Source organism: Myotis davidii, unplaced genomic scaffold (assembly GCF_000327345.1).
Source record: "Myotis davidii unplaced genomic scaffold, ASM32734v1 scaffold520, whole genome shotgun sequence".
Lineage (NCBI taxonomy): Eukaryota > Metazoa > Chordata > Mammalia > Chiroptera > Vespertilionidae > Myotis > Myotis davidii.
The window spans coordinates 954,256-969,064 of NW_006292908.1; the positions used below are offsets into that span (position 1 = coordinate 954,256).

Consider the following 14,809-nt stretch of genomic DNA (forward strand, 5'->3'; position numbering starts at 1 on the left):
TAAAGAAGACTTTCCTTTTCTGGTTTGGTCAAATTTTAGAAAAATTAAAAAAAAATCTGCATTTTCTCTTCCTTCACATTTTCCCAAGACTCTGACAAGAAGCAGTGAGAAGAAGTGGATTTTTCAGGTCTTGAGGACATACTGTGTACCAGCAAAGCCACCTGAAAATAAGGCATCTGGGAGAAGAAGCCCAAAGGGACCAGCTGCCTCACAGCATGTCCTAGCTGCCCACGCGTGCATATTTCCGTGAGAACATCACTGAGCTCGGGCACTGTGTGTTGTCCACATTGTTTTCAACCTGGTAATTTTCCATCTCCCGCGCTACAGTGAGCCAGGTTCGCTGCCATGTATGAGAAGACGCCTACATGATTTTTGTAAATCCGTCTTCAAGACCTCATCAAGCCACAGATAAGACTTCCTGGCAAATGAACAGATTGGTAGTCACCCTGAATAAACTCTGCGGCCACAGTGCTCATTATTGACGGACGTTGTACGTACTCATTTCATGTTGCCAATATACTGGCTGCGAGCTTTGGCCAAAGCTTAGAACCTGGCATGTGGTTCCAGCAGCTTCCTAGCAGCAGTGACAAGACGGGGTTGAGCTCTCACATGCCAAATGCTCAGGCTTCCGCAGAAGAACATGAACCCGGTGTTCACGCCATGCATTTGCTATCAGATGTTTCACGCATGGTCTTCAAAGACATGAGGAACATTCCAGTAGATGCTGGAAAGGTGACACTCTGTCACCTCGTGAGGTCACGTGGCTCATAAATTCCTTTTCTGGCCGTTAGCCTGTTTTGCACACTGTTCTGTCATCACACACCACCCCCTTCTTATCTGCATCTGTACACTAAGTAGACAAGCTTCCTGGAATTTGCAGGTTGATGTGTTCTCAGAGCAATGATTTAGCTCTCACCTCCCCGGCAAGCAATATTCTCCTTGATGGCATGTACCAATGTAATAGGATAATATTCCTCCACTAGCTTATTTAATCCAAACTGATAATAATCAATTACTCACCTTATGCTAGACCCTTCCTAAGATCCAAGCAAAATAATATAGCTCCAACAAAAACAAACTTTGCATTAACTGTAATATATACATATCTATGTAAATATATGTAATGTCAAGATGATGAAGGAAGATAAAAAAGTAAAGGATGAAAGGCAAAGAAGAAAATGACTGAATGATTCTAAAAAACAAAAACTTCTGTATAATATGTGCCTTTGAGGACAACTCTAAATGGTAAATGACATGCACTTTAATACCTGTTCATGTAGTCCACTGTTCAACAATTAGACAAAGCTAATTTCTTAATGGTTCCTGCAACAGGGAAAATGCATCGTCTGATTTTCCTTCGACCTCACAAAAAGGACTACTCATTTGCTGCCCAGCTGGTCGAGTGTCAGGACAGAAAGGTTGATGGTTTAATTCTGGGTCAGGGCACATACCTGGGTTGTGGGTTCTATCCCCGACTGGGGTAGGTACGAAAGCAACCGATCAATGTTTCTTTCTCACATCAAAGTATCTCTCTCTCTCTCTCTCTCTCTCTCTCTCTCTTTCTCACTCAAAGCATGTCCTCAGTTGCGGATTTAAAAAATAACATAATAAAAAGCATTATTAAAAAATAAAAAGAAGACTACTCACTCTCTATTCGACAATGTGGTAAGTGTGTATGCAGGAGGAGAAGTGAAGTTACATACACCAGGAAGTGTGGTTCAGCTGCAATGTCTTTATTCTTTACACGTAGTTAGGTGACTGTGCTGGTAATCCAGACGTGGGGTTTTTGTTCAGATAGAAGAACTGCTCTTTCCCCTACCTGCTCACCCCTGGGAAACACCTAGAAGGCCGGTCTGTGCGCCTGCAATGGAATGTGTGAGCTTTTCCTGCTAGAGGGGCGGAGGGTGAGCGCCTGTGGTTGACCAGAAGGCCGTAGGTTGGCGAAGATGCAAAAACAGAACAATGACAGCATCATGGCTGGGCAGAGATGTACCTGCCTGCTTCGTGACTCACCAGCCCGCCTGAAAGCCACTGGGGCAGCCCCCACCACCAGCAGGACATTGTTTTTCACATGCACCTGACCTGGGCAGTGTGCTAACCACAGGGCCAGCCCACCTGCTGCCCAAGGCTTCCATCCAAAACGAAGGATAGTCACGGGAGTGAACTCCCTGCAGATGGGACACCCCAAACCCGGAGGCTCCTGGGACCCTGCTCCGGCCGCTGGGCAGGCCCTGGGTGAGTGCTTGGGCTTCGCGGCTGAACGGCTCTGGGTGTGAATCTCGGTGTCCCCGCCCCTGGACCGTAGGACCTCGGCGACAACCCGCAGCCTTGGCTCCCTCACTACAAAGGGGCCGTTTCCAAGGTTAACGGAGACCAAGGGTCAGTGTGCCGCACGGGGCCCAGCCACCACAAAACAAATCTAGATGATCTATCTCTCCTGCTTCCTTGTTTCTCGCATCTAGATGTCAGCTCTTCCTCCCTCAGCACTCCCTCAGCCTCCTCAGGGCTCGGTATCTTTCATATCTTTCATCAGGGCTGTTTCAGCAACTTTCCATCCGGTTTCTCTCACCTTCCCACCTCCGTTACACACCAGTGGGGAGATGAGGTGGGGTCAGGAGGTGCGGGGGCCTCTGGGAATCTTTTCAAAATGAAGATCATGCGAGGGATTCCCCCCAACCCCACCCCAAAGCCCAGAGATCACAGTTCCCATTAGTCCTCCCAGAATTCAAGCTCCTTCATGCTTGTCCCCAGCTGGTTTGCAGCCTTGCTTCCTAAACACTCCTTCCCCTCCAGCTGACAAGCTATTTGAGCTGTCCTCACCACTGCCCACATGCCAACCTCTGTCCAGGCTGCTACTCTGTCTGGAATGCCCTCTTCCCTGGGTTCATGTGGAGGCCTCCACCCACAACCCCACCCCCAGACAGGGCCGCCATCCATCCGCTGGCTGGTGCCTCTTTTGGAGCCCTCGGCATGAGTACCGCAGGGTCCCAAGGTAGACGGAGGCCTGGCATCCCCGCCCAGGGACCAGCCAGCTTCCTGACTGGGAGCCAGCCCACAGGGGAGCCGGTGGGAAGGGCTGGAAGGGAACACACCTGAGCATCAGACTCAGGAGAGACAAGGCCGCGAGGGAGACGGCCCCTTCACATGCCTGTGCCACCACATCGCACTGACCTCCAGCGGCGTTTAACGCCCAGAAAAGCACAGCTCTGTGTGTATTGTGCTTGTCTCACGCTCACTCGTTGGCTGGACTCCCTATCAGGGTCAAGCCCGAGGAGGTCCCATCCATCAGTTCTAACACGTTGGAGGCCTGGCGATGGCCGCCTTCCCTCCCGCAGACGCACGTGGGAGTCTGAACCCTTCTCCTGGGGCCTAAAGGTCAGAAGCGCTCGCCTGGTGCACGGGGCTCGCTGTCCTTCTCTGGATGAGCAAGCTGACAGCCACCCGATGGGTGAGGGGTGTCACAGGAGGCCAGCGCTGGGGGTCACCGGCGACCGAGACATAAGGTCAGTGGTTCCAGGTCTTAGAAGCGGAGGGGAGCGGCTGCAGGAGGTTTGCCCAGCACAGCAATCCGCTTTGGGAGGCATTCCTCCGTCTGCTTTCCGCAAAGGGAAAAATAAACCCCCAAACTCAGAGCGATTCCTAAAAGCTGAAAGGGAACCTTTGAAAAGGTCACTACCTCTGAGAGGCACACATTCAAGATGGAAATTGAATGATGGAGTCAGCGAGCCCCACCCACGCTGCAAACACTCCATCAGCCGCGTGGCCGCAGGGAGCCAGGCCAAACTTGCCACCTGACGCTGATCGCAGGATCTCACAGGTGACACTACGCTCGAACTTTCCACTCAGTTGCCACACACGCGTGGACAGGGGTTCTGAACCCCACGCACCAGCCCTGTGTCAGGCCAGAGTTTCTGTTTTGCTTTATTTTCTGGTCCTAGCTCTCCTGCTGGTAATGATTTGCCAGTGCTCTGAGAGTTAGCAGGGCAAAACGTGAAAAGAGCCATCGAGGGATTCTCAGATTTTTTTAGTAAAGAGACTTTACTAATGTTTGTAGACCAAGAAAAACCACATAATAGGGCACCCAACAACTTTCCACGGTATTTGCTCATGTCCCCCCTTTCCATATCTTCCACAAAGCTCTTATTTTAAAAAGAAAATAATAAAATGTCTTTCTCCCCAAACTTACACAAACGCACACAACCGCACACACACACCCCTCTCTTTACCCCTTTATATTTAAATCGCTACAAACAACAGGGTGAGTCCCTGGGAATTAATAAAAGGAAATCCGCCCCCCCTCCTCCCACACTCACACACAGAGAGCTGTGAGTACTCAAGTCCCCCTAGGAAGCCATGGCTGGAGGGTCCCGCCACGCTATGGAAACAGAAACATGTCTTTCTGAGTTCACCTTTCATTGACAGTTTCCACACACACTTCACACCAGAACAAATCGACCCAGTGAAAGGAGAACTCTCTTTCATTCTCCCTGAAATTACTTAAGACTCTAATATAAGTAGGATCGAAGGAAGGGGCAGAGTGGTTTGGTAAGAACTCCATTTGTAGTTCTACAATACGATTAACTGTGTCTCTGGTTGTTATGTGAGGGTCAACTTTTCCCTTTTTATTACCAAAATTTTCTAACATATAGGAAATTAGGGGAATGTGGACACCCTTATCCTCTTCACCTAGATTTAACAACTTTACCAGCTTGTCAATTATTCATATATTTTTATGGGGTTTTTGCTAAGTATTTTATGAATTTTAATCACAATTCTCCCCTAAATAATTCAGTATGTGCCTCTAAAAAAATAGTAAACAAAATCAAAATAATTCCCTAATATCATCTCATCATGAATATCAATCAAATTCAAATTTCCTTGGATGATTATTCTCAAGCATTTAGAAGTGAGACCAGAAAGGTTGGTAGCAACGCTTAAGTCATTCTTCTATCAAAGGTTAATTTCTTTATCCTTATTTTGAGTTTAAATACCAGGCTGAACACCCAAACGTGAAAGATACAACCACCTACCCTTTAATCACAAACACCATATTAAATCAGCTGAAAAAAGAACATCATTTAGTCAGGAAGTAGAGTAGGAGAGAGTCACAAATGTCTCTCTTGGGGAAAAAAAAGGGCAAACACAATTTCCCAGACACCAAGCTATTATAGCAATCAGTTCCCCCTCTTTTCTCTTCTGAATCATTCTTCCTAAACTAGACAGGTTCTTCTGAAAAGATGAAATTTAGAAGCTCCTACGTCTGTCTCTTGGCTTCCCTTACTTCTCAACCTTCCTGATGCCACGACCCTTTAATGCAGCTCCTCATGTTGTGGTGACCCCCAATTTCATTGTTACAAACTGAACATAATGAAAGCAGAGTGATTAGTCACAAAAACAATATGTAATTATATATGTGTCTTCCGATGGTCTTAGGCGACCCCTGTGAAAGGGTCGTTCGACCCCCAAAGGGGTCGTGACCCACAGGTTGAGAACCGCTGCCTTAAACATATCTTGACAAAGTTAGCTGATCCTGCATGCAGTCCCACCTCCCACACATTCAACCCCCGTTATAATCTAATTTCCTCCCTTCTGTTCCCTGCGTGCCTTCTGAGGGCCACGCTTTCCTTAGTGACACCTGGAAGGCCCATCACCACCAGGATGGCCTCCTGGGTGCACCCCATCCTTCACTCTCGCTGACCTGAAGGCTCCACTTGGCTTTGTGTTCTTCCCAGTGATTTACTCAGATGGGAATGTCACCTGGAGGCGGAGGGCTTGTCACTGTGGCAAAGGCCGTGATAGAGATGTCTGTACTCAATGCCCCGAGGGCTGTGTGGGGAAGGGGAGCAGGTGAAAGCTTTGGTGGACTGGCTCATTCTAGCCGCTCTCTCCTCTCCAGGGTGGTTCGATGCCTTGGGGTGGGAAGAGACTCCCAACACCTTCCGGGGACCAGTGGTGGGGGCAGCGGGCCCGGAGGCACACCAGATCATGGGCTCCAATCACACTGATCAGCTGTGTAATATTCCGATATGCGGACCATCTCTAAACCTCAGTTTGTACTTGTGCAAAATGCAGGTATTCACAGAACCTGCCTCATGGGATTACTGTGAAAGTTACACGCAGAAACCAAAGTGCCTAGATAGTAAGCAGTACATACATGTAGTTAGGGCTCACCATGACGGAAAGATTCCAGGATGAAAACTGGTCCTCAGGTATCTACCATTCATGGCTGGCAGCACTGGCGGGGATGATGCTCCTTAGCAACCGCACTTGTACTTGAGAACGTTCTCAGAGAGGGTTGGATGTCCATTTATCACGTGCGCGCTATCCCACGTAATAGTCACAGCGCGCGGAGCGCTGTTCAACACGCGGAGTGACTTTGCAAGCGGATGACTCATGCTAATTAAACTCACAACCCAGGGGGACAAAATCAGCCTGTTTCGACATTTCCTTTTGTTCGGTAATTACAACTCAAGGTTATGTTAGATGCCGCATTAGGGTAATTCTGCCCGGGAGACCGAGCGCAGCTACATGTCTGGTGCTGTGTGTGTGTTTTTTCAACAGGCTCTGCAGAGAGAAAGCCAGGTGCGTGCTGAGTCAGGGCCTTGCAGACTCATAAGCAACCCTCCCCACCCCCGTGCTCCACGGCCATTTATTTCTGCACATAATGTCGCGGGGAAGAAAGGACTGAGATCATCTGAGCTTGTTATAGATTCACCGGATTTGCAGGAAGATGAGAACTTAAAAACAGAAGCCAAACACGGCGGCTGGGGTTCATCTCGGATGCGTCTGTTCAGGTAGCAATCCGTTCACCGTGATGACAGCACGCACTCCATCCCCTGATGCACATTGCATACACTCAGCCCGAATGAATTCCACTGCTTCTCCTGCCGTCGGGCCACGGATCCACGGCGCCTCCCCTTGTGGTCCACGTGGTTCCCAGGAGGGGGCACATGAGGAGGTGGCGTTTAGTGAGTGCTCATCGGCGCCAGGCACACTGCAGTCATTCACACCGCTCAGGCCTCCGAGGACCTTCATGGCATTTTCTTTCTTTTACTTTTTTTAAAACATATTTTATTGATTTTTCACAGAGAGGAAGGGAGAGGGATAGAGAGTTAGAAACATCAATGAGAGGGAAACATCGACCGGCTGCCTCCTGCACACCTCCCACTGGGGATGTGCCCGCAACCCAGGTACATGCCCTTGACCAGAATTTTCTAAAGCAAATCCCCATTTTATAGATCGGAAACTTGGAGCTTCGAAGGGCAAATAAAATCCCAGAAGCAATGGCATCTCCAGGTGTTTGTGGGGCCTGATTATATTAGTTTTAAAGGGGAAAAAATGCCCAATTGTGAGGACTAAGTTGCGTTTAAGGCCCCAGAAGGGGGCAGCAGGAAAGAGGGACCCTGAGCCATGAGCATTAGTGATAACCAACGTGGGCAGCTTGACTGGCCACTCTGAGCTGCACAGACGAAAGGAATCTGATGACTAGAAATATGAACTGCAAAATGAAAGTCATTCGTCTTTACAAACTCTTGCTATAATTCAGTGGCACTAAGATTAAAATTTTTTAAAGCAGATGTTATTGTTGTTTAAGAAATCAGGATCATGGGGGCGGGGTGCAGGGTGGATGAACTGTCTGATAAAGTGCCAAGCAGTACTTAGCCAGTCTGAGTACGCAGAATGCAGAAAAATGCCGATTTCTGCACTGCACATTTCTCAGGAAACACTGCCCTTTGGGGAGCATCGAGAAGTTAGAAGTTCAACTGCTCTGCGATGCCTTTTAAATAAATCCTGGGTGAAAGCAGGCATCACTTTTCTATACACTCTGCCGACTTTTCTTGAGTGGCTTCTCCACTGTTAGCAAAATCCGTGATGCTGACTGAACACATTCTCTCTCTCGGAATGAATTGTTTGTTCTACCAAGAAAACTCCTTTTATCCAAAACGAAAAACTTTGCCAGAACGAGGAAAGTCTGATTTCCCCCCAAAGCACATCTAATAATAAGGCGATCTGATCACCACCGTATCAGGGCGCAATTCTGTTAAAAACTTCAAGTCACATTGATCTTTTTCTCGAAGTTTTATGAGTCTTTTCACATGAGAATGTCTGATAAAGAAGATGGGAAAAGCACTGAGTTGCGATTTTGTAAAAATGCTGAGTTTACTACTTTGCGGAATGAGTGTGAGTGGAGCTGCGTACGGCTGCCCCACTGGGCTCTGCCCGGTTCCCAGGGACCCCACCTACAGAGCACACAGGAGGGTGCTGCCTGCAACAGGACCGTGCGGTGGCCCTGACTGGACGGTGGACTGACGGGAAAAAATGGTTGAACCTGTTTCAGAAACTAGGACATGCTTGGCAAAATGGAGGGGGCGTGTCACAGAGACCCACGAGCCAGCTTGCACCCACATGGCTGAATGTGGGACCATTCCAGCATCAAAATAAATCAAAACAGGAATGTATGCTACCCCAGCAAATGGAGAAACCCTGACGCCATGTTGGTAATGATAACTGAATATATAAACGCAGAAGAAGAAAAAGCTCTTCCGAACAGGAGAATGACAGCTAACACCTGTGAGAAGGGATGGTGGGGTTAAGTGAGAAACACACCGTTTTCCCACCTTCACGGTGAAACGGGATCAGACAGGAGACATGAACAGCTGCTCCAGGCGTGAGGAGGAGCTAGAGAAGGAACAGGATGCATGCTTACAGAACCTCTAAGTGTTTCCTTCAAATGTTCCAGGAATCACAAAGTGAACGGGATTAATACAGCAGAGAAATCAGGCAACATCTTAACCAAGTGATCAAATGAAGGTCGCCAGGAAGGGGCAAAGGGACATCCATGTGACGGTCTGAGAAGGAGACCTCACATACACAGCGATCCAACCAAAATACGGAACCTCGATCTATCACCAGGGGCCTCGGAAGTCCACATGAGGGGCTGTTCTATCCACGCCCGGCCTTTGCCTGTGCTCTTCAAACACGTCATGCAACACAAGGAAGGCTGTTCCATTAAGGGGGCCTGAAGGGACGTGACAGGGAAGTACAGCAAGTGGCCCTAGACTAGATGCTGACCTGGAGGGAAGAATGGAATCACGGTCATTTTGGGGGCATCTGACAAAACTGGCGCACGGGCTGTAGACCAAAGTATTAAATGTCCTGAATCTGCTAATAGCCCTGTGGTTATATAAGAGAATATCCTTGTTCTTAGGAAATACACGGTGAAGTATTAGGGGGTGTAGGCTGCCTACTCTCAAATGAGTCAGAAAAAATAAATGTGTGTGTGTGTGGAAAGAGAGAAAGAAGGGGAGGACAGGAGGAAAAGAATAAGACAAACATGAAACAATGATGTTAAAAATGTGTAAAACTAGGTAAAAGGTCTAAGGGAATATACTCTACTATTGCAACCTCAAAATAAAGAGTTTAACAAAAACAGCAGCAGCCAAACGACTTGAGAGGTATCGGTGTTCAGCTGTTTTAATGAGCAGAAAAGTAATTCAACTTGTAATCAGTGCAGAACAGAGAGGTGCCCCTCTGGAATCATTCTGTTGCTGTCATCTTCATAGTCATCGCCAGGAACACTTCCGGAGCCCTTACTCAGTGAGAACTGCTCTGAAAGTTGTTTTACTTGCGTGACCCCTTTTAGGCTTCACAACTACCCTAGGAGAAAGGCCCTGGGGTTACCCCACTTTACAGATGAGGAACCCAAGGTTTACAGAAGCTTAGGAACTTGCCCAAAGTAATACAGGGAGTAAATGGCAGAACCAGAAACCCAACGAGGTTGATTACAAAGCTGGTGGGATTTATTGCTTTGTTAAACTTAATTTTTAATTATTTATTAGTTTTCCTCAAAGAAAGAGAGATGAAGCACAACCTAGATGAAATTTTGGCAAATTAGTAAAATACGCTTGAATAAGGGCTTCTTCTAATTATAATGACAGCACTAAATTAACCAGAGAGACATCTATATAATATATATATATATAAGCCTAAGCAACCAAACAACTGAATAACTGGTCGACCGGTCGCTATGATGTGCACCAACCACCAGGGGCCAGACGCTCAAGATAGGAGCTGCCCCCTGGTGGTCAGTGTGTTCCCATAGTGAGAGTGCCGCTCAGCTGACTGACCCATCCTGGGAGCCCACCAGCTTGGCGGCAGTCACTCCCTCCCTCAGTAGTCCTACAGGTCCAATCTCCGGAGAACGGGCCAGGCACCAACGGACCAGTGCCTCCAGCCTCCTGGAAGTTGGCCTCGGTCATCACCATCACTTCCCCTCCCCAGATGCTCTGCAAGGAAGAAATGATATAAAAGCGGCAGCCAGGTGGCTCCCGACAACTGACACAAATGTCAGCGAGATGGATCCAGATCCCGGGCTGGCAAGGGTGTCCCACTGCACGCCAGGAGGGCCAATTGTGGCCCGGGCTTCCACCCCCCTCAGGATCCCCCCTGTGCATGAATTCGTGCACCGGGCCTCTAGTAAGTGATATTTCTGGTCTCCATAATTTACTTTACACTCTCTTTCTTCAAAGGGCTGACTTGTCATTCACAAATTCTTTGAAAAAATATACCCGAGTACGTCTTTTGAAATGATCTTATCAAACGTCTCCTAAACCACATGGTCCTTGCTATGGCATGCCTGTTAGTGTCCTCCTAAAATGAGATTTTGACACCCACATCCTCTACGTGATGGCATTTGGAGGTGGAGCCTTTGGAGTGTTACTAGATCCTGAGGATGGAACCCTCATGAGTGGGATTAGTGCCCTTCGAAGAGAGACGTAAGAGAAAGGATCAGTCTCTCTCCACCACATGAGGACACAGTGCGAAAACAACCATCTGCAGGCCAGGAACTGGGCTTTCCAGACGTGCCGGTGCCTTGATCTTGGACTTCCCAGACTCCAGAACCGAGAGAAAAACATTCCTGGTGTTTCTAGTCCATCAGGTCTATGGTATTTTGTTATCGGAGCCTGAACTAAGACAGTTTTGTTTCACGTTTTTCTTCTTGATTAAAAATGTTTTCTCTCCTTTCAGGTAAAGTAATGTAGCTTATGTTTAGGTTTCCTTTTAGTCTCGACACTTCAATTTTACTTAAAAAAAATGTATCACTCGCAACACACTGCCTGCTCAGTCCCATCGTCCTCCTCACAGATGGGGAGTATGTGGCTACACATGCCATCTCTTTCTTCCCAGTGGAAGCTGAAGGACCATTAATTTTTTAAACAAACGTTCATAACAGTACGACATTTGCAAATACTTGCAGGTGTTCGGGGCAATCTTATCATCTGACAGAGCGAATGCCCACTCCAGAAAAGGCAGCCCTGCCCACGGCTGCATAATTTAACCACAGAGGAGCTTTTAAAACCCCGATGCCCAGCCCACACTCGAGACCAATGAAACCAGACCCGCTGGAGATAGGGCCTGGGCCTTGGGCATTCTAAGCTCCCCTGACGATTCCAGTGGGCGGCCTAGTTCGAGATGCTGGTTCGAGCGCCTGGAGCCGTAAAGAATCACATCTTTTGTGAACACAGCCAACGGATTCACAGAGCTTTTGGAATTGGTCTCATTAGGAAGGTATAGTCCAGCTGGTGAGGGATGACAGTAGGGAACAGCAGGGAACAGTAACTGGGCGGGACTGAGACGTGTGCCACATGAAGGGGACACACAGTGAGCACATCAGGAGGCCACGGGGACAGCAGGTGTCATCGGCACCCTCCGGCAACAAGTCCCAGCGGGTGGCAGCTCGGAGCCTCTGAACACATTTGTGGAAACGATCGAATGAAACTTGCCTTTGGGAGAAAACCGAAAACTCTGTCTACTAAGAACAAAAAACCACACAACTGATGAGGTAAAACTGTATGCTGATGGAGCCTAATGTGATGTCTTTCTTTTTAGTTTTCCACAAAAGACAAGACCCACACCTTGGAGCCTGCTAGACTAGAACCCGCGTGGGTCTCGCCAGCCGGGGACCCCCTCGCATGGGACAGCAACCTGAGCGTCAGGCTCACTCTCGGCCCCTCTGGCCTGGTCCCAACCTCACCGTAGCCTGCCTCCTTTTTCTCAAAAGGCGACTCCTGTGGCTAAGAAACAGAATCCAGAGGACAAGATTCCAGGCCACAGAAATGCTTTCTCACAGTTTTTTCTTTGGAATAAGGACGTTTGAGAAGCTGAATGATTCCTCGGCCATCCTGGCAATTAAAGATTTCTAGGGATACAAAAGGAGACCACAGCACTCATTCATTCACCACGTACCACTCGCCGCTCTTCTAGGCCTTGGGAAGAAACACAGCCGGGCCTTTTCCAAAGGGAACACTCCCTGGTACTGAGCGACTTCACCCAACAATGTCACGCAGCCTAAGGCTACACGACTGACAGCTAACTGACTTAAGGGTCCTGCTACAGACCTTAAAAAAACCACACGAATAGCCAAAAAACAAAACAAAACACAGAAAGAAAAGGAAAGTCAAGATCCTTTATATAATTAACTGTATGCACCAGAGGACTTATAGAGTAACAAAAGTCTTTTTAAAAACTGCATTTATGTAAGTATATTCAGGCCACTAGGTGTAGCCTAAGCTCCAAACAGTACTAGCACAACCACGTGTTCAATGGCCGATCCAACAGCCACAAGAAAGTGCTTGCCGCTTCTCCTATGTCACATACCCTCTAGTTCAGCGGTTCTCAACCTGTGGGTCGCGACCCCTTTGGCGGTCGAACGACCCTTTCACAGGGGTCGCTTAAGACCATCCTGCATATCAGATATTTACATGACGATTCATCACAGTAGCAACCTGACAGTTAGGAAGTAGCCACGAAAATAATTTTATGGTTGGGTCACAACACAAGGAACTGTACTGAAAGGGCCAGAAGGTTGAGAACCACTGCTCTAGTTTAGATAATTCCCGTTTTCTTGCCGTGGAGAAAAGTTCGCATGAGCATATTGCAGGCTCCTTCCTTCCCTCTTCCTGCCCGCGCGGAGTCTTACCCGCGTAGTGCACCGGGATCTCTATCTTTGGCCCAATGACGTAGTGCCCCTCCTCCAGGCTGTGGGCCGTGATGGTGGTCCACTGGCGGCAGGAGTGGATCAGCAGGTAGTCGTTCTCCCGCAGCCCTTCGATGCATTCTCCTAGAAGATAGAATCCCACATGAGAAACGTGGAATTAGCAGGGGCTTACTCCGTCCTCTGCAATAACATGCCATTCGTTAGAACGTCACTAGTGCACAAGTTGGCAGTTCACCCCCAGAGAAGAAAACGTTCACTTAAGAATTAGCAATAAAAAAAGCATTCCAAGTGGCTCAGTGGTTGAGCGTGATCTATGAACCAGGAGGCCACGGTTCAATTCCCGGTCAGGGCACCTGCCTGGGTTGTACGGGCTGGATCCCCAGAGTGGGGCGTGTAGGAGGCAGCCGATCAATGATTCTCTCTCATCATTGATGTTTTGATCAATACCTCTCCCTTCCTCTCTGAAAATCAATATATATAGCATTCCATGCCACGTTGATAATGTCACTCAAGATTCCACAAAAATGTTTCTAAATTATTTACAAAGAGATCTTCACATGCCTCATTTTATCTAAATAATTATATTCCAACGATTACAAAACAAAGATGAAGTGCTTATGCTAGGTAATACCTGGATGCTGTGCATCTGTTATGCCAGGTAACACAGTAATGATGAGGGAGGTGCGATCCCTTCCTGGCGGGTGGGGAAGAACTCAGTGCTCAGGTGGTAAGCGACAGGTCTAAGCCGCAGGTGGGGTAAGTGGACAAGAGCAGACTTGGGCCTGGGCAGACTGATTCCGAAGCTTCTGCTCTTACACACGACGGGACAGGCTGCCAACAGGAAGGACTAGCCTGTCTGTCTCTCTGCCCAAACGCTGCTTGAAAATACAAGACTATTTCTCCTTTTTAATTGGGTATGTTTGCCAGTCCTTTCTGGCCTCCTACCAAACATCCCGATCAATTAAAAACAGGGAACTCTGTAGTATACACATAACATGATTTTTCATCTTAATAATTCTGATGTACACTTTCAGCCTTTGAACCAATGACTGACTATTTCAAAAGAGAAATCCGCTCCCTGAAATAGAAAAGTTAGTTTTCTAGACGCAGGAATGATCCCATGAACCCCGCTTAGTAATTTTCAATGCTCGAAAAAAATAGCTGAAAAGGCGAATTCTTTTATACAGGAAACCACCAGGCTGCCTTATTTTTGATGTTATTACATTTCAATAATGAAAAGTTATTGGTGATTTAAGTGTATGTTTCAAAATGGCACTTATCAATCCCTCAAAAGTTCTTAATAGTAGCAGCAATTTTTCAATTAAAAAAAAAAAGTAGAGAAAGGTGTAACCATCAATGTGGTTATCACAACCATAAGTCATCAAATTTGTTCCTAAACTAATAAGGCCATAATTTTAAATACAGTCTTACTGCAAGAATATGCTATCTTTGTTGCTGAAAAGGCAAAGAGTTAAAGCTTTTACGGGGGGGTGGGGGGTGGTGCTGGAAGTGGAGGTACCTGAGCAGGAGGGGGAGGGTCCCATGGTGGGGGGCATATTTCCAAACCAGACTCCCCTGCCCCTCACTCTTTGGGAGACCAGGTTCATAAAGACACCGTCTGGGAAGGCCAGTGGTACTCGGCAGACCTCTGCGTCTCTTGAGCATAGGAGGGCAGGAACGAAAGCTCTAGAACAGCCGTGGGCAAACTACGGCAGCACTGCCCGTAATATAGCCCCCTGAGTACTCCCCCTCCCAAGGGCAGAGGGGAGGGCACATACAGGGCAGTTGGGAGTTAGAGACACGGCTTCAGAG

General features: G+C 47.8%; 1 protein-coding gene across 1 annotated transcript in view; it reads right to left on the minus strand.

The window, feature by feature from the left end:
• Positions 1 to 14,809, minus strand: part of GAREM1 (GRB2 associated regulator of MAPK1 subtype 1) — a 127,354-nt gene that overhangs the window by 77,953 nt on the left and 34,592 nt on the right. Inside the window, exon 2 of the mRNA XM_006766396.2 lies at positions 12,980 to 13,120. Within this exon, the coding sequence (XP_006766459.1) occupies positions 12,980 to 13,120 (141 nt within the window). The remainder of the gene's footprint in view (positions 1 to 12,979; positions 13,121 to 14,809) is intronic.